Source organism: Oreochromis niloticus, linkage group LG9 (assembly GCF_001858045.2).
Source record: "Oreochromis niloticus isolate F11D_XX linkage group LG9, O_niloticus_UMD_NMBU, whole genome shotgun sequence".
Lineage (NCBI taxonomy): Eukaryota > Metazoa > Chordata > Actinopteri > Cichliformes > Cichlidae > Oreochromis > Oreochromis niloticus.
This window is the reverse complement of record NC_031974.2, coordinates 34172499-34200085: the sequence shown is the minus strand read 5'-3', so window position 1 is coordinate 34200085 and position 27587 is coordinate 34172499. Positions and strand designations below refer to the sequence as shown.

Here is a 27587-nt window from a genome sequence, read left to right as displayed (position 1 = left end):
CTCAAAATACATGGAGCTTTCACACATGCTTGGACTGACATCTCTGAGTGTTTTCTTGACACTATTTTGAACCTTGACTAATTAAAATGAGTATAGCTGTCAGCTTTAAACAAATAATTTTTTCATCAAGTCATTTGTGCATCGTTGCCTACTATTTTTCTCACTGGTTCAAGGTCATTGTGACTGGGACAGTTGCTCAGAGATGTGGTGATTGGCTCTGTCTGAAAGTATTTTAAGATTTTTTTGTGTGCCTAAACCTTGAATATGCTGACATTAGATAAAATTCTCAAGCGTTTGTGGCTGTAGCTCAGGAGGCAGAGCAGGTCATCATCTAATCGAAAGATTAGATGATGGTGGTTTGATCCCAGCATATAGTACAAGTGCTTGTAACTGTAATACAGAAGTAATAGTGTTTAGAAATTCAAAAGTCCTCCACTGTCATCAAACTTGATCATTCTTAGGCAAACTATATTCTCTGATAAACTGACGGACAAGCAGCTTCCAAATAAAAGATTTTCATGCTGACACAACAAATCAAGCTTTTGAGTTAGGGTTCAAGGTTCAAGGTTCTTTATTTGTCACATGCATAGCTATACAAGTATAACACACAGTGAAACGTAACCTGACACGCTCCTCAACTTGTGCAAAAAAAGGGGGGGGGGGGGAGAGATAGAGGAAGAACATTATATATATAATATATACATTAGGTGAATGTACAGTAGTAGCATGTATGCAGGAAGCAGGTGAATTCTGTACATTAAGTGAATTAAATAACAATAGACAATCTGACTATTTTACAGAATAGACAATATAAACATATTTAAAATTAAAGGAATTTGAAATGTACAGAGTGTCTGGAAGAGAGTCCTGTCTCAGTCAATTATAGATGATGTGAGAGGGCGGGTGTGTGTGTGTGTGTGTGTGTGTGTCGGGGGGGGGGACGGGGACGGGACAGTTTGTTGCCAGGATGGGACGGGTCCTTCAGTATCTGTGCTGCTCTAGTCCAGCATCTCCTGGTGTAGGTGTCCTGAAGCGGGGGGAGAGCAATTTTGCAGCAGCGTTCTGCTGTACGGATCACTCTCTGGAGAGCTTTTTGGTCCTTAACACAGCTGTTCCCAAACCAGGATGTGATGTTCTGTGTGAGGATGCTCTCCACAGCACCTGTATAGAAAATCCTGAGGATCTCTGGAGAGACCCTGAACTTCCTCAGTTGCCGTAGGTGATACAGGCGCTGCCTAGCCTTCTTGGTCTGGACCTGAATGTGGGCAGACCATGTCAGGTCTGAGGAGATGTGGACACCAAGATACTTGAAGGACTGCACCCTCTCCACTGGAGCTCCATTGATGATAATGGGCTTGTAGTCTCTGTGCTGACTCCCTCTGAAGTCCACCACCAGCTCCTTGGTCTTGCCAACGTTCAGCTGGAGGTGGTTGTCCTGGCACCATGATGCCAGATTCTTCACTTCATCCATGTAGGCCGCCTCATCGTTGTTGGAGATGGCACCCAACACCACTGTGTCGTCAGCAAACTTCACAATGGTGTTGGAGCCGTGGGTGGCCACACAGTTTGAAGTGTAGAGGGAGTAGAGCAGTGGCGAGAGGACACACCCCTGTGGTGCTCCTGTGTTGATGGTGATGCTGTTAGAGACTGTTAAGGTTCATTGTTGAGAGAGGAATCCATAAATAACCACAGATCCGGTCCAGTGTGCAATTAGACAGTATTTTAATAAACACATGTGTGAGTTCAACAACCCAATCAGTATTGAACTGTCTTTACCATATTCAGACAACAGTTTTATAGGGTTAAGATAGTACAGCCCCCTTCTCTGTTGGTAGGCAGATTTAATACAGCATACGTCACTCCAAAACCACAATGACTCTTAACATAGTCTAAAACAGAACATCTTCTTCGGGTCAACGCCAGGTGCTTCCTGTCTCCATCCTGCCCAGGCTTATCTTCCTGGAACATCAGGTCCACGCTCTGCACAAAATGTCACTCATACAGGCACAACTTTGCAGTTATAAACTCTTACCTAAATGAGTCTATCTGTGTGTGTGTGCACGTGCGGGGGCGCGTGCGTGCTGTGTACTGTGTACGTGTCATGACCTCTCACTATTTGTGTCTGTATGTGTGTCTCGCCCTTAAATGCTCTCACATCTCACCCGTTACACTTCTGACCTTCACGTGACCAGGAGCCACAGCTCTTTAATAAGCTCAAATGCAATCCTGTATAAAAGATTAAAATCATTTTCATAACACAGGTTTTCCTTCTCAGATCTGCCAATATGTTTGCTCCTCCTAATATAGTCTAAAAGTAACCCCAAGCGAAGCAATTTGAACTTTCCCCTATCAGTGATCCCTCTAAGCATATGTGTAATAACACCCTGCTCTTTGGCTTGCACTTAACCTCTGGCTTCAGTTTCACTTCTGCAAAAACATGCTCTGCAGACGCGTTTCGTTTCCTGTCTCATTTTGGCACAGAGTGTATTTTCCTGTCTCTGCCCTTCTACACAGAAACCCTGAGATCATAGAAGCATTAAAACATTTAAAATTATAGTTTAAAGTGGTTCTTCTTGGACCTGTAATAAAGACTGATATAATACCAATATATTTGAACATCTAAATGCAATTATCAATACCTCTTGTATACATATGCTTACTATATGTTTATGATGCAACAGTAATGACAGTAATATCAATAATAACAAAATAATAAATCAAAATAACAAAACATAATACTTCCTCTCTGGACAAGACGCATCTACCCACCCTCACCACCTGAGTTCTGCCAGTGAGGAAGTCCAACACCCATGCACACAGACGGCTGTTGAGTCCCACATCCCTCAGCTTTGTGAACAGTCTGCTGGGCACTATTGTGTTAAACGTTGAACTGTAATCAACAAACAGCATTCTCACATAGTTACCCTGTTTCTTGTTCACGTGGCTGAGGGTGGTGTGCAGGACGAGGGCAATGGCGTCCTCAGTGGATCTGTTGGGTCGGTAGGCGAACTGGAGCGGATCTGTGGTGTCTGGGATAGAAGAGGAGATGATGTTCTTCAGCAGCCTCTCGAACACCTTCATTACTACTGAGGTCAGTGCAACTGGCCGGTAATCGATCAGGGATGAGGGTTTGCTGTTCTTGGGCACAGGGATGATGGTGGATCTTTTGAAGCATGTGGGGACCACAGACTTCTCCAGGGACTCGCTGAAGATGGACGTGAACACACCTGCTAGCTGGTCAGCACAGCAGCGCAGCAGATGGCCGGTGATGCCGTCTGGCCCCGCCGCTTTCCTTGTGTTCACTCTCCTCAATGTCGCTCGGACGTCATGCTCCGCGATGCTGGTCACCGGTCTCTCGCTGATGACGTCACTGTCCTCAGTTGTCAGGCGGTAGATAGCATCAGCCACCTGGCTAACCTCGAAACGGGCGTAGAACTGGTTCAGCTCGTTGGTGAATGCAGAGTCGGCGTTGATCGTGTCCCTGGCTCTGCCTTCACCAACGAGCTGAACCAGTTCTACGCCCGTTTCAGTTAAGATGATGGAACAAACAAAATTATCACTTGTTAAGAACTACAATGTATAAAGTTTTGAATTTACTTCTTGATTTAGTTTTGGTTTATTTTTCTTATGAAAAAAGGTTGCACTGACGGTCCTCCTTGTTATCAGAGGTGTTACGTGGTATGTTTCTCCACATAATACACCATAATACAATGCCATGAACAAAATGATTAGGTGAATTTTAGTGTGTCATCATGTTAACATTGTTTTAAAGGATTCCCAAAGAATGCAGTTCTTGTGAGTGTTTGGTTGGTTGATTTTTGCTACTGAAATGAAATTTTTACTATGAATGCGGTTGAATTTGTTTAATGTTGCCATATGTAGCTTTAAATTTAATTCAATTTAAGCTAAAGTTCATATGTAAAATACTGATGGTGTCTCTGTACTTATAAAAAGAACCTGTATGAGATGTGCGCTGGTCTCAAGCAGTGCTTTCATAACCCTGTGATGGCCAAGTGTTATTTTTAGAGCTCAGGTGGATGATAATGAGCATGTAAATGTTTGGTTTCCTTCCAGCATAGCAGAGATAGTGAGGCAAACTCGTTTACCCTGTAGAGACTTCGCTGGTTAAATCATCCTAATTAGCCAGCAAACCCATACGGTGTCTCCTGGGAACATGCTTGCTGCAGGAGGCCCAGATTTAAATGAATCAGACTGAGTACCAAGTCGGAGAAGGGGAGTGCAAGTACACGTTTTCTCTTTTCAAAGTCTTTGATTCCAGACTGAAAAGATTTCCAACAGATACATATTTAATGACTGTGTTTTCCACACCTTTGTGACTTTGTACAGGGATATGAATTCTAATCTTTAAATGGAATATTTGGTACAATTTTATATAAAGGACCCAAATGAGACATTGATGAGGACTTAAACTGAAAACATGCCTTTTATCGAGGCAGCGCAAAAACGCAGGAATGCAAAGACTAAACTAACAAAACCTAAACAGGGAGGAAACTAGAAACAAGTAAAAAGAAACTAAAGACCTGAGATGTGGAACACAACACATGGGAACCTGGAACATGGGAAAAGTCATGAGTGATGAGAAACAGCAGATGGCACGCAGGAGAGCACAGCAGGCGAAAACAAACATAACAAGGGGAAGCAAAACTAGATGCACCGCACACAGGACGAGGACTATCAAAATAAAACAGGAAACATGAGACAATTCACAAAGACGCAGACTAGACACTGAGACGTGGAAACATGACAGACTCTAGAACAGAGGGAACATGAAGCACAGAGACAAAAGTAAGTAAGTAAAGTAAGCATAAACACACAGAGAACAGAAACCTAGAAACCAGGAACAGTGAATATAGTACAAAACACAAAACCATAATGAAATCAATGAGGATCTTCTCACAGAGCTAGCAATCACACACTATTAAAGTTCACAAGTTGAAATCCCTTTTTTTTAACTACTCAGACTACGATAATAACTTTTAACTGTTTGAGTTTTAATAATTTACGTTTTTGTTTCACTTGACTGTACGAGGATGTTATCGTAGGAGGCACTGACTCAGACTGTGGAGTAATATATCACATGCTTTCATAAAATTTCTTCTCTTACGCTCAAGTTCGATGAAAATTATGGTCTTAATCTAATGACTTTCATTATAATTCTTTTTTACATCAAAATTATGCCACATGGAGTTTAGTGATAGTTCAGTCAGGGAGGCGACTTCTGTTACTTCTTTGTTTTTTTTATTCACCCACAATCTAAAGTCTGTCTCTTGGTTCCTTTAGATCCAGTTTTTGAGTTTTGTTCTAAACTTATTTTTAATTTCTTTAAAAGCTGAAGATCATCTATATTCTACTTCCTGAGTATGTTATTTTCTAGTCCCCTTGGAATGTGACATTCATAGTTCTTGATTTCTGGTTTGTTGATGTCTGGTCCCTTTCATGTCCAGTCTATCTCTGTGTCCTGTCATCAGTGTCATTCTGTTTGTTTGCCTCCAATCTCCTCAGTCATGCCCACGACATATTGCAAAAATCATTGTACACATTGTACATGTTTAGACCATTACCTTTGCACTACAGCTGCTACGGTATTTTCAGTATTTATTTATTCTACTCTATTTTTTATTTCACAATCAGAATACTTTATTAATCCCTAAGGAAATGATATGGGTTACATTTGCTCCAAGACAGTAACAGTAACAGACTAAACTATTTAAACAATGCAATATTTTACAGAGTTTACAAATTTAAGAAATAGCACTAATATATATAAATCGCTGAATTATAATTATCGAGAATATTGGCAAAGAATATTACAGAGGCATAATATATATGACTGACATTTGACTCTAACCTATTAACTTTGTTATTTGCTATTTTACTGTAGAGTGTGTGCAAAAGGGTGTAACTACTGCAGTTATTATAGATTTTTTATGTTTTTATATAGCTTATTTTATCTTTTATTTAAGCGTTACTTTATGTTCAATATTTGCTTCTCTGGATGTGCTATTGAGGGGACTCTCAGGCTAAATGTGTCATTGCCAATAGTGATCTGCCATTGTTACATTGTCGTACATGACAATAATAAAATGTGAAACTTGAACTTGTGTCTGCCTGGTCTCCCTGTGTTCAGTCTCTGTGAATACATTTGTAGTCCTGTCCCTGTGTTTTTGTCTTTCCTGTTTCATTATTATCTCTTGATCTTTCCTCCCATTGTCTCCCCAGGCTGTCTTCTCTTTCTGTTTATCCCCAGTTCCAGTACCAAGTTCACATCGTAGTCTGAGTCTCAGTGTGTGTGTGTGATACTTCTTGTTTTATTTTAAAGGTCTTCTGTCTCGTGTGTGTGATGTTCAGTTTTGCTTCTGTCTCGTCAGTTATGATTGTTTTCAGCTGTGTTCCCATGTATCTCCACTTCACTTAATCATCCTCCTGTGTATATATTGTCTGCATGTCCCTCTGTTCTTTGTCATGTCCTCCCTCACTGCGTGACCAGCCTCTGGGTGTCAGTCAGTCCATCAGTTCTGCATTTTGTCAGTCAGTTCTCAATCCACTCAGTCACTGTTATGCTTTGAGTTGTCTCATTGTGTCCTCGTTTTTTATAGATCAAGGCCTGAGTAACCCAACCTTACGTGTTCATTAAGGTGTTTGTCACATAGATATAAAATAAGCTCAGAGATTAAGCGGGTGTTATAGACAGGGTGATTAGTTTATGTAAAAATGTAGTTTGTTGTTCTGGTTTACGTGTTAAAAATGGTTTTATTTGTGTATGTTCAATGTGTTAGACTTGTACATAGTTAACCATATATGATCAAATAATGTTGAATCCTGGATATGGATTTGTAAGCAATGAAATTTGAAATAAGGGGGTAGGAACAAGAAAAGTGTAAACTTCATCCTACTCCTTTTCGAGCACACGCATTCTGTAGACATATATACATGAAAACTTGATGATTTTTAAGTTTTGTTTTTTTTGTTTTTTTCTGTTGTTTTTTCAATTATATTTGCATGTTTGAAATAAAATTATATCTATCTATCTATCTATCTATCTATCTATCTATCTATCTATCTTTTGATTTCTTCCTGGTTTGTAAGCATTGATAAAAGCTGTGATTTTAAGTTTACATCTGTCTGCATAATGACTGAAAACTATGCAGGTTAGAATGAAAACAAGTTTAAAATCATTTTTTTTCATTGATTTTTCATTTGTTTTTTGGGACTCTGCTATGGCTTTATAAAATGGCCGCAGCTCTGTGGATAATAATATTGATGCTAGTAATTTGTTTTTTATTCTGAAATAATTCTGTTATGTGTGCAAGTAGAAATAATATATGGTTTCTAAACAAAAAATAGTCTATTTCGAAATGTTATGTTGAAAATCCATTGATGTGTTTAAAAAAAAAAGCACTTGGGAAAATTTTGACAAACACTTTAAATTGCAGGGGGGAGTCTAATAATTCTGTCCTCAACTGTAAGCTTTTCTGCATTTTCTCAGAACCTTTTCCTATCCTGTTCTTCTCAAAGTTTCATAAAGTTCACTTTTGTTTCATAAGCTGCTGTCTTTGTGTAATCAAGTCCATGTAACAAAGCCTAAGACTGTAACTTAGGCTCTGTATCTTACTGTTATCATGCACTTACCCACAGTCACATTATGGTTATTACCCACTGAGTCTCACCTTGAGGACCAAAGCTTTGCATTTTCAGCTGTTGGTGTTTAGAAACTGGATGTGATGAGCAAGAGGTGAATTTACTAAGAACTCAAAAACACTAGACATTAGATGCTTACATGGTAAATGAACTGGTAGTTTTATAGCACTTTCCTGCTCTAGCTGAGCACATTTACCCATCTACAATAAATTATATTTACTCAAAAAAAAAAAATCAAAATCTCTTGTGGCATTTCTAAAGCAACTGTGGATGTTAGTGGCAGTAAATAAAAATTTCACTCACAGGCCTTTTTCCAAAACATAACTGTTCTATTTAATGTCCCAAACCAAGGTCCAGATGGGTCTTTTGGTGCACTGGGAGATGTCAGTGAAAAGAGTGAAAATATAAATATCAACAGCTTGAGGTACATAATAAAATCTTTTTCAATGTGCACATGGGTAATGTTAATGTCCACAAAAAATAAATGTATATATATTATTGAGCATAGGCCAATCAGCCACAGCAGTAAAACCACATGCCAAATATATTGTGCATCTCCACTGCCTCTCCACAACATCTCTGACCTTGCTGTCCTGGGCCTGTCACCCAGTGTTTGGTGTTTATTTATATTCTTTGAGTTATTCTGTTATTCTTATTCTTAGTTATTTTATTAGTCTTTGGGTTCTTGTTACTGTGCCTCACCTGTGTTCTAAGACTGTGTTTGTATTTCCAGGCTTAGAAGAATCATGAAAAAAACAGAGACTTTACTACGTGTTCAAAGGTTCTTCACAGTGCGGCCTGAGCCATGAAGCCACCTTCCTTGCCCGCTGGAGGCTCAGGCGAGCCTGTCCACCATTTTCCTGTGTCAGTTGGAGGCTCAGGAGAGTCCGCACAGCACCCTTCCTCACCAGTAGGGGGCTCAGGATACCAAACCCTGCCACGTTCAGCCTCCATGCCACCACTGTCTCCACTAAAGGTCGTCACGCCATCTGGTCCTGCTCCGACCGAGCTTACACTTGCGAGGCTGCCTGAGGGTCTACCTCGGGAATTCACTGCTGTGCTCATTTCAGCAGTGTATATCCCACCCAGCGCTAATGCTAAAGAGGCACTCTGTGAGCGCTACAGGGCAATGAGCGAGCTGCAGAACTCACACCCAATGGACTGTTTATTATCGCCGGAGAGTTCAACCACGCAAACCTCAAGCTGGATCTTGTTTACACAAACATTCCCAGTGTGCACAGAGTGAAGCCCCGTCCCCACCTCGGACACCCAGACCACTTGTCTGTTATGCTAATTCCGGCATACAGACCGCTCGTCAGATGCTGTAAACTGGTTCTGAGAAAGGTGAGAACTTGGCCTGCAGGAGCTCTCTCTGCTCGTCAGGACTGTTTTGAGCACAGTGACTGGGACATGTTCAGGGAAGCTGCAACAAATGGCAACTGCACCAACTTGGAGGAGAACACATCATCTGTGACCAGCACACAGGCAAGTGCATCGATGACATCACTGACTCCAAGACTATCATAGCACGCTCCAACCGTGGATGACTGCAGAAGTGCGTGAGCTGCTAAAGACTCAGAGCAGGCAACAAGGTGGCCATGGGAACAGCGAGTGTCTGACCTAGGCTGATGTGAGGAAAACTCTTCGCAGAGTTAACCCACGGAAAGCTGCAGGTCCACATAACATCCCTGGGAGAGCGCTCAGGGAATATGCAGACCAGTTGATGTCCTCACTGACATCTTCAACCTTTCCCTGAGCACTGCTGTCGTTCCAAAGTGCTGCCTCAATGACTACCATCCCGTTGCACTCACATCCATCATGATGAAGTGCTTCGAGAAGCTCATCATGAGGCACATTAAGACCCTGCTGCCACCCACACTGGACCCACTGCAGTTCACCTATCGCCCCAACTGGTCAACAGATGACGCCATCGCCACCACCCTACATCTTGCCCTCACCCACCTGGAAAATAAGGACACATATGTACGAATGCTGTTCATAGACCTCAGTTCAGCATTCAACACAATCATTCCTCAGCACCTGGTTGGAGACCTGAGCCTGCTGGGCCTGAACACTGCAGCTGGATCCTGGACTTTCTGACTGAACATCGATGGATCCTCTGTGGAGGTCGTCAAGAGCACCAAATTCCTTGGTGTCCACCTGGCGGAGAACCTCTCCTGGTCCCTTAACACCAGCTCCATAACTAAGAAGGCACAACAGCGCCTCTACTTCCTACAGAAGCTGAGAAAAGCCCAGCTCCCTCCATCCATTCTCAGCACGTTCTACAGAGGAACTATTGAGAGCATCCTGAGCAGCTGCATCACTGTCTGGTATGGTAACTGCACTGTATCTGATCGCAATACCCTACAACGGATAGTGAGAGCAGCTGAGAAGATCATTGGAGCCTCTCTTCCCTCCATCACGGACTCTTATAGCACACCCGCTCCATCCACAAAGCCACCAGAATTGTGTGTCACGGGTGTACTAGAAGGGAAAGCCTTCTAAACGGGAGGAGAAGCAGGGGATGATCATGGAAACAGAAAGACGTGAAAACCCGGTTAAAATAGTCAATAAAATTAAATACACTTTATTTACAGCACAAAAGTATCCACATCAGGGAAGAGAATAATTTAAAAAAACATAAAACTCGGCGTAATAATAGTCCAAATGGTCCTCAGTCAGCAAGCTAAAGTCCCAAGGGTCCCAATCGGGCTCCACCACACTTCTTGGCCATTAAGGGTCTGCCGAGTCCACCAGTGGAAGCCAGGCCGACAGCGTCCTCCGTTGTCTCCTCGCCATTCCGCTCCAGCTTCCACTAAGCACAGGAGAGCAGCGGCAGTCACCCTTCTTAATTTACCAGGGCGTCTTATGAATCTTAACAATCGGGACTTACCCCGCGAAGGCAGAGCTCCAAACTCCGCCCGCCGCTGCTCCATGCCTTAAACGTTTAGCTGGCGTAGAAGTCTGCTGACCGAGGGCCTTCTCTCTTCTCCTGTGGCTACGCCCTGCCGCTAATTGCCGCTCCATGGCTCTGACTGCCTTTGGCTGTGTCCTCCCGCACAGCCACCTCCTGTCGCTGTGCTTGCCACCATGCTACGTCATGGCTCAGTCCTCCTTCCCTACGTCCGGCTACGTATCCCTTTTCTGACCTGCCAGACCCTCTTATTGGCCTCTAGCTGCCAACAAAGGAGGCCTGATTGATTGCCGTCCTCTGTGCCCTCCAGGTGTATCTACTTAGTTAGGGAAAGCAGGGGGGAGGAGTCTCTCCGGTCCCCATAAATACAGTAAAAGCATGCAAAAAAGAAAAAAACACTCAACATCAAACACAACAAAGTATGCAACAACTAGTAAAAAAAAATCCTTCTTCCCTGGAGGACATGTGGACGACCCCACACACCACTCACACGCGGTCTTCACACTGCTACCTTCTGGAAAGAGGTACTGGAGCATTCGGCCCTCACTGCCAGACTGCAAAACAGTTTCTTCCCCCAGGCCGTCAGACTCCTGAACACTCAGTGACTAGACTGACACCTTCAAACATGTCACTACCAAGCACTTATCTGCAGTATCTCACACACACACACACACACACACACACACACGCACACACACACACCATCTCTTCCAAACAGTTACAGGACAATATCACAATTACCACTTGTGTCAAAGATCTTGGAAAAAAACGGTTGCAGAACAACTTAACAACTTTTTGGAGAAAAACAATGTTATGGACATTTTCCAGTCTGGTTTCCGCAAACTGCACTCCACTGAAACTGCAACATTTTGATGGCAGCAGACTCTGGAGAGTACACCGTTCTGGTTATGTTGGATCTCACCTCTGCTTTTGATACTGTTGATCACAGCATCATGATAAATAGGCTGAAGGACTTGTTTGGGATTACTGGTGTTGTTTTAAAATGATTCCTATCGTATCTATCTGGGAAAACCTTTAGTGTCTGTATGGATCAAGTGTTGTCTGAAACATCAGTTCTGCCTTCTCAAAACAGACCCTTGTAACTCAAGGATCTGTTTTAGGTCTGATTCTCTTTTTGCTTTATATACTCCCTCTAGGCCAAATTATCCTGTCACTGACTCCAAAAATAATATTTCTTATCATCTCTATGCTGATGACATTCAGTTATACTGTTCTTTCAAAGCTTCTGAGTTTTATAAATTGTCTTGTTTAAATAATTGTCAGAAATCAAACAATGGTTAAACGACAATTTACTCCAGTTAAATACAGATAAAACAGAAACTTTGATTATTGCTCCTGCCCATGTTTTCAGAAATTAAGCAGCATATTAGTTTTTTAGACCCTTAATTTCAGTCGAGTCTCAGAAAATGTTTCTCAAGAGACATTGAACTGTCAAACATAACACCTAAATAACTGGTTCAGAAATATTTTTTATCATTGAAGAAACCTTTCTAAACTCAGACTACTGGTGTCAAAGGCAGAACTTGAGATGATTATTCATGCTTTTATCTCTTCTCATTTGGATTATTTTAATGGTCTTTTTACTTGTCTCAACAAATCAGCTGTGGATCACCTTCAGACTGTACAGATTGCCGCGGCAAGACTTTTAACTGGCACAAACAAGAGGTCACACATTACTGCAGTTTTGGCTTCTCTTCATTGGTTGCCAGTAAATTTTAGGGTTCATTTTAAAATTTTAGTTGTAAATTTTAGAGCTCTGCACGGTGAAGCTCCCCAGTGTATCTCTGACCTGTTGAAACCTCATGCTTCATCCCGAGCACTTAGGTCTTCAGGTCAGAAGTCACTGTTGGTCCCACGTACTAGGTTCAAAACAGGTGGGGATCGGGCTTTTCAGGCAGCAGGGCTGTGGAACTCTCCTCCGTTGTCTTTACGCTGTGTAGACTCGACTCTTTAAAAAAGCAGTTAAGACATTTCTGTACAAACAAGCTTTTAATTTTCTCAGTGTTTTATATTATTATTTATATTTCTGGTTTTATTTTGATGTGATTTTTATCTATCAAAAGTGCTATATAAATACATTTTACTTACTTACTTACCTTTAGACACCAAGTTACTTTTTGAAAAATACTCTTGTGCCTGTATCGTCCTGTTCTGTCTAGTGTTGCACTGTCTTGTCTTGTTTTTTTTTGTTTTTGTTTTTTTGGTTGTTTTTTGGGGGGGGCAATTTTTGCACATTGCACTTTATTTAGTCCTGTGTTGATTACCTGTTATATGACATATGTAGCACCAGGGTCTCGGAGGAACGTTGTCTTGTTTCACTCTATACTGTACCCAGTGTTGGGAAGGTTACTTTTAAAATGTATTCCATTACAGAATACTGAATACATGCCCCAAAATGTATTCTGTAACGTATTCCGTTACGTTACTCAATGAGAGTAACTTATTCTGAATACTTTGGATTACTTAATATATTATCATGCTGTTTACAACTACGTGAATGTACTATTGCTGTGATTTATTACTGTTACTGAAGGTCCGCGGCTCCGAACCGTAGTAAAGGGACCTCGGGCTAATACGGTGGGTTCCATGTCGGGCTGGTAGCCGAAAACTAGCTTTACTTTGTTGTCTGGGTCAACTTTGCTTGCCAGAGACAGAGAGAGGCGTTGAAAGGCTGCTCCAACGTAACTTATTTTTTCCGGAGGAAAACACGAACACAGTGTACAGTTGAGTCTTAATAGCTTACTTACAAATGGGCTCGTCAGGCACTCTTCTTGGCTGCAGTGGTTATTATTATATTTACATGCTTCCAGCTCCCGTTTTTGCTCCGTGACAGCTCGGACTTTTCCTTTCTCTCCCTCCCTCGCTCACAGACACATAACGTGTATGGCAGTCCATTCTCCCTGCAGCACGGACTACACTGCCCATGAGGCTACATTCTTTAGGGCCATGCCTGTGGCATTCTGCCTTTTAGCTTAGCACAACAACAACAACAAAAAAGCGTTCTCTCACCCAGGAAACACGCAGAGAGAGAGAGCACGTCACCCTGTAACCATGGCAACCGTAACACTGCTGCCTGGAACAACAGAACATAGCTGTCAAACAAACCCAAATAATCCTGACCCACGACAATATGAAACAGGAAAGTACCGCCGTGTAATCCATTTATTTCAACAAAGTAACTGTATTCTGAATACCACCTTTTTAAACGGTAACTGTAACGGAATACAGTTACTCATATTTTGTATTCTAAATACGTAACGGCGGTACATGTATTCCGTTACTCCCCAACACTGACTGTACCACTGTACATGGTTGAAATGACAATAAAAGCCTTGACTTGACTTGAGTCCTCACCCACGCCCCCACCAGCTGCCTGCCAACCCCCCTGAGCAGGTCTTTTGCCTCTGTTGGTCGGTGTGAGGTGCTACAGTCTGAGCTGCAGGACTCCAGAACTGCTATGGCTTCCCAGTTGGCCCCCAGAACCTGCTCTGTCGCTGGCTTTGCGGTCAGCCTGCCAATTGGACTCTAGCTCCTTGTTTTTTGGGGGGGGTTTTTTGGTGTGGACACTGTTCTGTTTTCGTTCTGTGTTTCCTTTCTGCCTCCCCTGTCAGTTTTGTTTTCATGTCTGTTTCTCCCTGGTCCCAGTGTCAAGTCTGTATCTTATTGTGTCTCATGTTCCTTGTTTTATTTTGATAGTCCCTTGTCTCGTGTTCAGTGTATTTAGTTTTGCTTCCTCCCCGTCTCTTTATGCCCGATTAGTCCCAGTTGTGTTTCCCTTCCTCTTGTTACCCTCTGTGTATTTAGTCCTCTGTCTTCCTCTGCCTGTTGTCGTGTCATCCCTCAGTGGTCCAGGTTTTCTGTACTCTCAGTTTCCAGTGTAACTTTTCCCAGTTTTTCTAGTTTCAGTTCCTTGTTTCTAGTCTAAGGGGCTTGGAAAGAACTCCCAATAGGGCTTACATATCTGGGAGTCTCCATCAGCTGCTTTTAGAACTGAAGAAGCTTCTCTGATGAGGTGAAACGTCTTCAAGAAACTTAAAGAAGACCAGATGCTTTCCAAGCTCCTTAGACTACTATGGCCTGGATGACTGAGAACCTTCACAGACATACTTCCTCGTTTCTAGTTTTTGGTTTAGTTTTTCTTGTATCTAATCTTCGAGTTTTTTTTAACAGCAATAAAGCTGCCGTCTTTTGTTCTTCCCCTTATCTTAGAAGCCTTGCGTTTGGGTCCTACCCCGCCTGCCACACAGCGCCACATGACAATCTAGTGTTAACTATTGTAGTTTCTAGGTTACAGGGTAGTAGCGGTCACTTGTAATACCAAGAGTGGTAGTTTTAGTACAGGTTAAACATGTCATCATTAATGGTATGGCATAGTAACTGTATATATTATCTATCATACTAAAATAGATTGGGGCTTCTTTTTTATTTATTTTGTAGTAATTCTTTTAATACCATCAATGAAATTGGAAATCTGTAGCAAAGATAATGACTTTTTTAATCATTATTATCTTTCATTGTTCACAAGCAAACAGCTCATTTGAGGATAGCAAATAAAAGATCAGCATTGTATGGATTCAATTAGAGGACCACTGCAGTTAGGTGGAGAGAAATATTAAAATGTAAAATACCAGCAATGTCTGATTATCTGCCTGCTGCATAGTTTCTTCCTGAAGGCCTCAGTAACACCTCGCTGCAGCAAGCTACAAATCCTGCCTCTAAGACAGAAAATGAAACTTGCTTTTGTTCCCCTGATAGTGCCAGAAGATTAGATTACCTTGGTGAGCTTGCATCACTCACTGATGTAAACCTCTCATATCAAAGTGTCCCTTGGAGGCCATCGTAGGAACCTCTTAGCCACATGTCTTTCCTGCCAATTGTCACGCCATTAAAATGAATGATTTTGCCTAGAAAATGAACTGTTCATAATCACCAATTAACTACTGGTGTCAGGATAGCACCTCAGCTAACCTCTAACAGTCTGCTGCAGCCTCATTATGGGGAGTGTAACTCACTCGTGATCACAGCTAGTCTCTAGGCAATAACAGGAACTGAAACATGAGTTTCACATTCATGAGAGTCACACAGGGCTATAAAACGAACTCTATGCAGCATCTCCTCACTGCTTGATCACCTAAATTAGAGGAGGCTTTGTCAGAGTTGGTTTATTTTGTAATGATGCTATTATAGAATTATGAAGAAGGAAAAAGGTGGCAGAAGGTTTACAGACAGACATACAGAGGAAGGATGTCAGGTTTAAAGTGTTTTGTCAGTCTGTGTCAGCATCCTGTCTGCACTGGATTGAAACACACACAACACTCAACACTTTTATGATCCACTGTTCCAGTGGACCCAAACATCTTGAGCAATAATAATGTGTAGGTGAGGATACAGCATGAAGTAATTGAAAACATATCATTTTATATATTCTTTAGAGAAAATGGACCAAAGGTGAGGAGTCTGAATCTCATCTCTGCTTTCTGCAGGACGTTTTCATCAGGTGGTGGCCTCCAGCTCTCACTCAAAGAAAGAGGTGAGCACAAAAGTGTGCTCTCAATTTACCTGTTGATCTACATCATGAGATCATGGGCTTTTTCTGAAGGGTGGCTGACCTCTCACATGTGGCGGCTTTGACAAGGCCAGGGAGCAGTGCTCGGCTGTCTGTAAAGGAAATGAAAGAATGCTCCTTTATTCCACAACTCAAACATTTCATATTCTCAAATGTAATATGAATGGTGACGTTAAACTTACCAGTCCAAAAGCAAGATTTAAGGTACCCTCATTTCCATTTCGGATAATTAAAACCTGCCTTCTTTTTATATATCCTGTCCTGTCTGGCAGCGTTTACAATCAGAATTATGATCTGAATGCACTGGTGTGCCAAACACATTTTGCTTTTCCAGGAATACTTCTATTAATTCTCTATAGGCTCCTCTTGTTCCGGTGTTTCTTTAATTTCTTAATTTTTACATGAGGGTGGGAAGCCACAGTAGCGCCTGCCAGGAGTCAGATAGAGATTGATTCTGGAGGACCAGGCCATTCGCAGCCCCCAGGATTACTGAAGTACTGAAGAAGACAAAAGCTGTGTCCCAAAACGTCGGCTGCATCCTCCGGAGGCCGCATTTGAAGGCCGATTACATCACAGCCCGGCGACGAAGGCTGTCCCAATTCGTCGACTCCTTCAAATGCAGCCGACAAATGCGTCCTTCATTTCCCCGAATTTGAAGGATGGGTTGGGTGTGTCCTTCGTGGCCCACCATATCCCAGAATTCATAGCGCGACCCAGCCAAATTTCAGCTGCCAACAATGGCGGCCGCTACTAAGTTTTAAAATTAGTCTTATTAATCTTTCTGGGTCACAAAATAAACTTTTAACATATTTTCAGGCGAGAAAGTAGCTGTGTAAACTTCAAATATCTGCTTGGTTTATCAAGACATCGCATATTTGCAAAAGTGCGCCGACATTTTCAGAGACGTCTGTTACCCACCAGCTCGATAGCAAGCCGGGGGATTCAATGGTCGCTCGAGCCGGCGAGAGCTGCGGACTCCCAGCTTCATCCGTTTTCAGACCCCCGCTCTTTCGCTACTCAGGTTAAACATGATAAATAAGTCACTCGGATAACTTAAAAATGTAATTGTTTGCCTTATTTTGGTGTTTTATTTGTTCGTGAGTAAATCGGGTTGGCTGAGATCAAAGTTATTAGATTATTAGATTAAATAAAACTTTATTAATCCATCGGGTGGGTTCCTCCGGGATTTTCACACAGCTGAATAAACGTCAAAAAGAAAACTGATTAAACAGAAGTGTGAGACGGTCGAGAATTTACGCCAGTGTCCTGTTATATTTTAGATAGCAAGGAGCAGACGGCCGAGTTTATTAAACTCCACCGAGACAGCGGTGACGCAAATCTGAAGGCTAGACCATCCCATTTCACAGCCTCGCACTTCCGGCCTTCTCGGTCTTCGAAGGACCCGGCCCACGTAGACCGCGAAGGCCGGGTCCTCCGAAGGATGCAGCCGACGTTTTGGGACACAGCTAATGTGTTTTAAATAAGTAGATTCATAGCCGATACAGCTGCCTGTATCTGGATAACTTCTTCTCCAACACTTGGAGGTGGTAACGATGACTTTCTTAGTGGAATTAACCAGACAGAAAATGGGAGTGTCTCTAATCACTACAACACTTTCAACAACCTAATGCAACTATGTTGAACAGATTTCGTTTTGAGTAGTCTAGTCCACATATAATGAGAAGGAAAATGTTCTCCCAAACCCTGAAACCAAGACTTAAGTTATCTAAAAAGACTTCAAATAGTTAAAAAATGGGACTGAAAGAATGGACCGGCTTGATTTATGAGGCAAACGTGGGATGATTCCTACTTGAAAAGGGGAGCCTTAACTGCTGTTGGACCAATGACTGACTCAGTCTCGTAGGGGCCAGTGAAACGTAGGGGTTGTTTAAGAGAGGGATTTCAAAGTAATGTCTCTAGTGAATAACAAAGCTCTATATCCCAGCTCATACCTTGGCACAGATGTGCACTGGTGCACTGATGTTACTCAGTAGAATGGAGCTCGATCTTTTGGTTCCAAATCTGGCAACTGTGTTGCAGGTGTTATTGCACAGATGGATTTCCTGCTTCTAAATTCAGATCAAACTGAGGTTATTGTATTTGGCCCTGAAAATCTTTGAAATATGGTATCTAACCAGATACTTACTCTGGATACAATACAATACAATACAATACAATACAACTTTATTTATATAGCACATTTAAAAACCAACGGTATACCAAAGTGCTTCACAATAAAACAGCAGGTTAAAACATGAATAATATAAGACCCTTAACAAAGTAGTGAATATGCTAACAGGTCGATGGCACTAATTACACAAAAATAAAAGTGAATATCAAATCAAACTTGCTAAAAACACACAGGTATTAAGTAGACGAAGATATATAGGAAGATAAAATTGGAATTAAGTATAAAATACAGGCATTAACAAAACGGGAAAGCAGGGTTAATAAGTGAGTTTTTATTGTGATTTAAATGATTGGATGGAGTCAGACAAACGAATAGCAATGGGAAGGTTGTTCCACAGGTTAGGTGCAACCAGGGCAAACGCACCGTTACCTCTGGTCTTAAGCCGAGATCTAGGCTGTACCAAGAGTAATTGGGCTGATGATCTGAGGGCTCTCCCAGGGGTGTATGGTCTAAGAAGTTCGACAAGATAGCTAGGCGCTGTATTATTTATAATTTTGAAGGTAAGCAGCAATATTTTAAATTAGATGTGGTATTTGATGGGAAGCCAGTGCAAATCAGCAAGGACAGGGGTGATAGAGGAAACCTTCCGGTTCCAGTCAAAAGGGATGCCGGAGCATTTTGGACAAGCTGCATTCTATGGAGAAGAGCAGCATGGAGACCAAAGTAAAGGGAATTACATTAATCCAATCTAGAGGTCACAAAGGCATGAATAAGCTTTTCAAGATCCTTATGTGGTACGTAATGCTTAGCCTTCTAAATAAGACGACACTGCTGCTGCGGGCCTCGGTCTGGATGGGCCTTGCCCTGGTGGGTTCCAGAGTGTGGGGGGTGCCTACTGGGGTCAGCGGGGGAGCTGGCCCCAGGGAGGGGCCACTTGCCCCTCCCTTCCTTGCCTCCCCATCTCCAGCTGCCTCCCTCTTCCCGCTCCACCACAATCACCCACACACACGCAGGGCTTGGGGTGCAGTTGTGTTACCAAGGTGCAGGGGAGGCACTCCTACTCTGTCCCCTTCTGGCCGCCTGTGCCTCAATTTTATTCCACAACCTAGACATCCACATTACTCAGACTCTCATAACACATACATATAGGGCCTTGGGGGTGGGCACGTTATACAGCGTCCAGAGGATGGTCTGAGTATTCAAACCCACCTCTGGTGCTTCAGAAGGATCTTGATGAATGTGTGAACCTGTGGAGCACTCATCGGATTTGTCCCTCAAGAACAGCTTCATGTCCAGGAGGTGTGCCAAATGACCTACCTACCCCACAGGTAATGGATAATAATTACTTTATGTGTAAACCTATATTAATGCAATTGTCTTCCATTGACCACAGATACGGCTCCAGGGACTGTGGATTCCTGATTCAACAATCTGAACTAGACGCTTTTCCTGAGTCTAGGCTGTCAGTAGTTGTATGTGGGGACTCAAACATACAGGAGTATCTGAATTTTGTAATGGAGCAAAATCATTTTCAAAAGCCAGTCTGCTGGGAGTTGTGGGATTAAAGAAATTATATAGGCTCAACTCTGAGTATAGCCTGTGCCAAAGTCCTGACAGGAAACGACATGCTTTTGCAGAGCGTGCTTTTGCACCCGAAAGTGAAACTAAGCAGAGTGTAAGTGTAAGTCATTCTGAGGAGCTGTTTGGATGATGCTATTTGAAGAACCAGGTTATTCATTATTATCTTTTATTTGTTTATATCTTTTTATTAAGCTTTTAGTAGTGGTTCTTGATTAAAACATTTATTCAATATATTACATATATACTTTCAGTTAGGGCATTACACATATGAGAGGCTTCTGTTTGGTGAGAGGTCATGAGTTTAGTTGGCGAGGTAAGACAGAGTTCGAGTGAGGTCGAGACACACACACACACACACCGTAGGTAAACTTATTTATAGGTGAAAGTTTAATCATATTTTGCTTGTAACTGCAAAATTGTGCCTGCATAAGCGACAGTGTGCCTTAAGACGTGCTGCTGATGTTCCAGAAGATAAGCAAGCATCTGGCAGCGACAGGAAACACCTGGCTTCGAGACGAAGAAAATGTTCTTTTCTAACTGTGTCAAAAGTTGCTAACAGAACATTTGTGGTTTTGAAACTTATGCATGTATTGTATCTGTGTTGACGTATGAAGGGGGCGTCATAAATCCTACCCTGATGCTTTAAAACAATGGATGTGTAGTTCTGGGGGCGGAGATCTACAGCTGATGTTGCAGTGTACATCTCCCCACTCGTGTGTTTCATTAAAATTGATGTTTGACCAACTCTTCTGGACCATCGTTGTCTTTGGTTCCCAGCCTCAATATTTGAACCCCTTAACAGAGTCTGCCACTGAACTTTACATGACGTTATTAGAAATTGCACATTTCTAAAAAAAAAAAAAACGGGCTTTTTGTTGTTTTTACCAAAACCTATAGCATATGCTGTATTTTTGGACTAGGCTACATGAGTTGGCTGAAGATGCCAAAAGTTTAAGTTTGTGTTTGTAAAAGCACATTCTTACTGCAATGTCTTGCTAATTGTGGTCCTTGTTTAGCTGATGGAAGTTGAGAAACAGTCCTGAACATTTAGGTCATTAATAAATCAAATCAAAATCAAATCTTGCACTGTATTGTGTGTTTATTATAACTTTTAAGAGTAGAACACAGTACACTTTTAAATGCCTTTACTTTTAGTAGCACTGTCAAACCTTTGAACAAATCAAGTAAAGCCATTGCATTTTAAATCTCCTTTGAACATATGTACCTACATTTTAGAATAAAAAAACATGTTCAAATACATAACTGATTTCTGGATAAGTCCCGTAGCAAAAAACCTACAGAATTTACAATGTAATGCCAAGAAGAAGCAGCTGTAAGTGACTGGGTTATCTAATAAAACTACAATAAACCTGGTAAACTATAATGGATTTGTGCTGTACCACCAGCATGTCCCACTTTCTCCTATTCATAACATCTTTAAAAACTTGAGAAACAAATCAACAGCAGGTTTGAACTACAAGGCCAGACATCCTAGAAACATCCAAATCCTGGGGAGTTTTGAATTCCAAAATCCATGTTGGATTTAAACACGGAATATGAGGTTATTATTGGTAGTTTCAATAAGTTTAAGCATGTATTTGCCATCGGGAATAAAGAGTCATCCAGGAACTGTAGGCTTGGTAGTGGATCTAATCCAGAAGGTGGCAGTGATGTTAGCCCAGTTGCAAACATCAGAACATTGCCCACCGACACAGCAGTTTGTGATTCTGCAAAAAATAAAAATAAATTAAAAAAATTATATATGTATATGTGAATTCAACACATTGTCTTGTAATGAGTACTAAAAGAAATACTGGTATAAACCTTCACAGTCAAGCAGATAGTCTGACCAGTAGCCCACAGTTTGACTTTCCAGACGTCTCCTGTTACTTCCAGATGGGCTGAAGTCAGGTTTGAAAAGTCTCTCAAGTTCAAGAGCTGTGAGTTTCTTTTCCATGTGACACAGGACCGGAGAAAGCAAAGTAGGGTGTTGCTGGAGTGCACTCAGGAAATTAAGTGCTGAAAGACCCTCTTTAAATCTAAAGAATGAGGAGAACTTTGTGTCATTTACCAGTTCATAATGCATGCACAAACTATGGACAAACTTTGAACATTGGAAACCTTGGAGAATGTAAAACATTTCAGTCAGAAATTATGCACAACACCGTCATAACAATAATTTTATAGTCTCTTCTATAATAGTCTCACCTGTCAATTACAGATGAGTTTCGAGCAATTATATACCACCGGAGATAGTCAGACACAATGTCTTTCTTTTCCTCAACTGTGGAAACATGCCTTAGACAACCAGCCACCTGTAGCATAGTACTGTGTTTTATGACACAGTCACGCAGGACATCCACTGAACCAGCACTGTCGATCTGAAAAACCCATAAAAATGGACATACACAATGTAAGCTTACGTGTCTGATTTTCATTCCTGTTTTTTCCCTACACAAAGAAAGAATATTTTAATTTCATACAGATGAAGAAGCTATAGTTCTATCCTGCATTCAAATCCTGTCCTCACCTCTTGTAAAGCTTTCCCTATGTCATCATCTGTGACTGAGGCAACTGTTGCTTTTACTGAAGTCTGGCCTACAAGATAATGTACCAGCTCTTCTGACAGGAAATGGGGCCCTGGACCACCATGCACAACTGACAAGGCTATCATCTTTCCTGCTAGGTAGTATTCATCCTCCCTTACAGCTGTGAATGAATACAATAAATGATAAACTCTCTCACACACACACCTCTCTCTATCGATCGATCAGATAGACAGACAGACTAATGCTGTGTTGAAATAATCCAAAAAATTATTATGAGTTGCTTCTGATAATAATTAAAAACAAATTGATTTACAAGTCCAAAAAAAGTCTTTAAATTAAGTTTATCAAACATCTGACCATTGCATACCCTTTGCATTGTAGACGAGGAATCGATGTCCTTCTGGTCCATCAAAAATGGGACGATCTTTCATGTGTTTCATTAGCAGACTCAAAAACTCTTGTTTTGGGCCACCTGCATCAAGTCCTTCTTCTAGAATGCCAGCATCATCAGTAAATTTAACCAGCATGTCATTGGTTTCAGAGTATGACAACCGCCTGAAACCCCTGACTGCTCCATCCCAGACATTTGCTCTTGAGATGTTGAATCTGCTGACACTTCCATGATGAATGGCACTGGATAAGTTTGCAATGATGTCAGGTAGAGTAATGTTAACGTCTTCCCTGTAATCACAAAAATGAAAGACAGAATGCAAGACTGTACAATTTAGCATTGTTATTTGAAGTAGTATTTGATATTTTACAGTGCTTTGTAATCAATCGGTGAAGCAACTTCAACCAGCTCTTCATCCTCGTCCTCAATGCAGGGGGCACACAGGTCTGCATATTTACTGTTGAGAAATTATAATTCCAACATTAGAATAACTTCTATTCACCCTATAACTATCTTTACCCATTTCACAAACCCAAACGTGTACTGTAGTTACAGGTTTAAAATTACGTATAAGACACAATTTTATTTACCTATAGGGACTCCTGACTGGATTTGTTTCGTTTTGGTGATCAAGATCCTCTGTATCAGATATTACAATCTGAAAAACAACAACAACAAAAATTGCATACTGTACATAAACATACATAGAATTATATTATTTCAACAATAGCAAAAAACCTCATGCTGACATAAATTGCACAAATACCTGACATGGCTGTATGGTAGATGAAGGTCCTGGAGCATGTCTGAAACAGAATTCGAGTATTGGAATTAAAATGTCCAGATAAGTAGCTCATACAGTTTAATATTATTTATGATACCAACATTATAAAAAGGCTATGAAAAATAACAACAATATGTATTGCAGTATACTTTTTTCTCAATGGAAATATGAGACTATTGCAATAGAGCTATCCATCCATCCATCCATTTTATATGCTGCTTATTCCTCTAATCCCTCTTTTTTTCATTGACATAAGAATAGTCAATCCTTATCAAGTAGCGCAGCAACCAATCGCTCTGGGAACAGCGTCATGTCCAGTTAGAGTGACTTGTTACCTGCAGCACAGTGAAGTAGCAGCGCCACACGTGGAGATGTTTGGGCACCATTTACATCTAAACCAACCATTAAAATAAATATACAAGGAGAGATTAGGAGAATTTGCTTTTATTTCTTAGCTTATTCATTTGATTTAGATTTATTTTTAGAATCATTCTTTTTTGTTTATAAATGTAATTGGCCAAGCAATTGAGTGATCTGGTGTTTATTGTCTTTTGAAACTGGAAATCTTTATCCCTGACTTTTTATCTAGTTTTTAACATGTACCTTTTTTTTAGTTATCTGACACGGATGTAATATGTTAATACATCTGTCTGTCTGAACTTATGACAGGAAATAAATATTTAAATCAAAACAAGCTTCTGAGGATTTCACATCTTGCTTATGAGCAACGGCACATTTAATATGTACAAATCTAGCTGTTTATATCGTGATGTATATCAAAATTCCCTGAAATAAAACAAAGAAATATTGTGACATGAGAAAATATTGTATTGCCCAACTCTAATATATAGCAGAACAAGCTCTGAAATAACTTAATCCTTCTCTGCATGTTTACCATTAGGGGTACTCTGGTCTTGTGATTTGAAAACCTAAGATGAAAAATATGCACTTTTCAAAGCTTTTCAAAAATAATAATAATTTTTTTTAAAGAACATACAATCACACAATGAAAATAATCCACCCATGGATGTTACAGAATTATGATCATTATAGAGAAAAAAAATAGAGCACTCAGCCAGGGCCACTCACAGGCCTCTGGCATGGTGGAGGTGGAAAAAAAAGTACACACCAATGTGTCTGCCTGGTTGAACTCAGCTGTGCTTCTTGATGTAATCACAATCTCAGGGTCTGAGTCTGAGGTACCATCCTCTGCAATCAGAGCTGAGAAAATAAACACATTATTTTCTGTTGTATATGTAAACACATCAAAATATAAAATTAACAAACCTTGTTTGAAGTGGCTCTCTGGGCAAATGAAAAGAGAAATCCTGTTGTAGTTCTTTCCTATTTCCTCTTTGTAGTCTGCCAATCGGAATGGCCTTTCTGTCCCAGGCACATTAATCACCTCTGTGCAGTCGGGATACAAAAGGACATATGGTCCCTCCACCAAGTCCTTGTTGAATGTTCTCATTTTTTCTACAGCCTGCTTCAGGAGGTCAGGGGCTGTAATTTGGGGGCTAATACATAAGGGCAGTGTTTTCCCTCTTAGCGGTTTTAAGTCCGTTTGTTGTGACACCATTATTCCTATATTGATCTAGAAACAAATAATGAAAGCAAGATCACTTTAAGAATAATTGCCAAATCCTCGTTTATAAATTTACCTGTGATGGCTTACCTTGACAGGTTTACTCTGTTGCTTGAGTTTTAATTTTGCTCCACAGCTGAAGGCCTCACGCTCTTTGGATTTAGATTTTTTGTACTCCATGAACTGCTTGTATGACGGACATGTTTGTTCTGGTTGAATGAAAAACATTTAACATCAAAACGGGGTTATAAGCACTCCATTACTAAACGTAGATGAGAATACAGTATAAGCAAACATAAAAAGAAACTGGAGCCAAAATGGTAAATAAACGTACTATTTAACTGAAATAGCATAGACTGTCTGAAGAGAACCAAAAGTGAGTAATATATCAAAATTACTTTGTTCAGAATTTTCTGTTTGTTTTGATGTCCCTGGGGAGTCTGATCCTTCAGCCTGGTCTGTGTCCCGCAAAAGCTCCAGAGACCGTCCACAGGAAGCACAAAAAGGGGTGAAGAGGCTGAAGCTAACGCCACAAAACGGGCAAAACATTTTCCGGTTCTCTATGTAGTGCAGCGAGCACCGTCAGGGTAATAAGGAAGCGCTGTGAGGAGTGAGTTTCTCGACGTTTGTTGACATCCCAAATCACTTTTCTGAGCTACAAATATGGAGTAAGCCTAATCGTTGTGTCACTTCCGGTATTTCAGACAATCCCTTTCCGTCAAGGATTTTTAATTTGTTGCGGGGTTTTTTTAATTTGTTGCTGGTTTTTTTAATTTGTTGCGGGTTTTTTTTAATTTGTTGCAGATTTTTTTTTTGCGATTAATATTTTATTGTATTTTTTAGAACACTACAGTCCACTGTAGAGACAGATTACATCACATAGAAAAAAAGCATCAGCATATCAGCAGAACAGTAGAGAACACAAAACCAAAATGAGGGGGGATGAGCAAAGCAAGAGATAAACAAAAATAAATAAATAAGTAACGAAAAAACAAAAAACAAAAAAAAAACCCCAAAACAAAAACAAAGACAGCCAGCCTATGACTACGTGGGTCTTACTGCATGTCACACTCTGACCTCCCTGAGTGCGCTTCTTCAGAATTCCAGTGTCTGTCCCACTCTAAGTGCTAGTCTGATCCTTTTATTCTGGACAGATATGGATCCCACTTCAGATGGAAACTCTCCACTTTATTCAGAAGCCTGTATGAAAGTTGTTCTAGTGCAGCGAGTCTCCCTAGTTGAATATGCCATACAGAGACAGGTGGGGTGGAAGGGGCCTTCCACTGGGAGATAATGAGTTTACGCCCCAGCATCAATGCAGTCTGTACCCACTCAGCGGCCTTAGGCGGAGCATTTTTAAGGAGTGATGGGTCCCCCAAAACAAATAGTCTTGGTGAGAAAGGAATATCCCATCGTATAGTTAATTTGATAAAGTCATGTATCTCAGTCCAAAAGATTTGGGTTTTAGGACAGCTCCAAATCATATGGGTCAATGTGCCCACCCCAGTCTGACATCTCCAGCATTCAGGGGACCATATGAGGTTCGCCCTATACAGTCTGTGTGGCGACCAGTAAATTCGGTGTAGTAATTTGAATTGGATTAGCCTCGTTCTAAGTTCCCTGGACACCTTTTTACTACTCTGCAAAATTGTAGTCCATTCCTGATCCGTAAAAACCACACCAACGTCAAATTCCCAAGCTAACCGGGGGGCGGGAAGCCCTTTACTCGTGCCCTCAACAAGCATTGAGTAGTATTTAGAGACTTCACGACCTACCCCAAAGATTTTTTTGATGTAGCTGAGATATTCAATCGTAGGAGGTGGTGTGGAGGAGGAACCAAAGGTTTTGAGCAATAAGTGCCGGAGCTGCAAGTACCTCCAGAACTGACTCTGTGGCAACTGAAACTGTGCTTTAAGGTCATTGAAGGACTTGAGAATTCTCCCCTGATACAGGTCTCCGAGAACAAGTATCCCTCTCTGGACCCACAGTCTCCAGAAAAACGGAAACTTATTAATGCAAAGTTTGGGATTAAGCCATATGGAGGCCTCAGTATGAAGGTGGGAATTAAAATTTAACAGCAAGGCCACCTTCTTCCAGACCGTCTGTAGGAATGAAAGAATGGGGTGGGTTTGTATATCTGGTGGGAGCTTGGTGGTTAAAATGTGCATCGGAGGGAGTGGTGAGCACAAAGCACTCTCCAGACTAAACCATGGGGGGGCTCGTTCTGGAGGGAGAGCCCAGCGAACCATGTGTCTCAGACTGAAAGCATAATGGTAAAACAGTAAATTTGGGACCCCTAGGCCACCCGACTCCACTGGTTGCTGTAGCTTTTTAAGCTTTATTCTAGGGCGCCTGTTATTCCATATGAATTGGTTACATAACCTGTCAAATTGCTGAAAATATTTT

General features: G+C 41.2%; 1 protein-coding gene across 1 annotated transcript; it reads right to left on the bottom strand.

The window, feature by feature from the left end:
- Nucleotides 1–22447: 22447 nt before the first annotated feature.
- On the bottom strand, nt 22448–25912 carry LOC109194458 (uncharacterized). Its single transcript, XM_025910510.1, has 8 exons — nt 25580–25912; nt 25272–25390; nt 24884–25190; nt 24726–24817; nt 23579–23618; nt 23403–23470; nt 22789–23269; nt 22448–22581 (listed from the first exon to the last, which is right to left on the bottom strand). Exons 1-6 carry the CDS (start codon nt 25728–25730, stop codon nt 23457–23459), a joined length of 723 nt encoding a protein of 240 aa, XP_025766295.1. The 5' UTR covers nt 25731–25912; the 3' UTR covers nt 22448–22581; nt 22789–23269; nt 23403–23456.
- Between the last annotated feature and the right edge of the window lie 1675 nt (nt 25913–27587).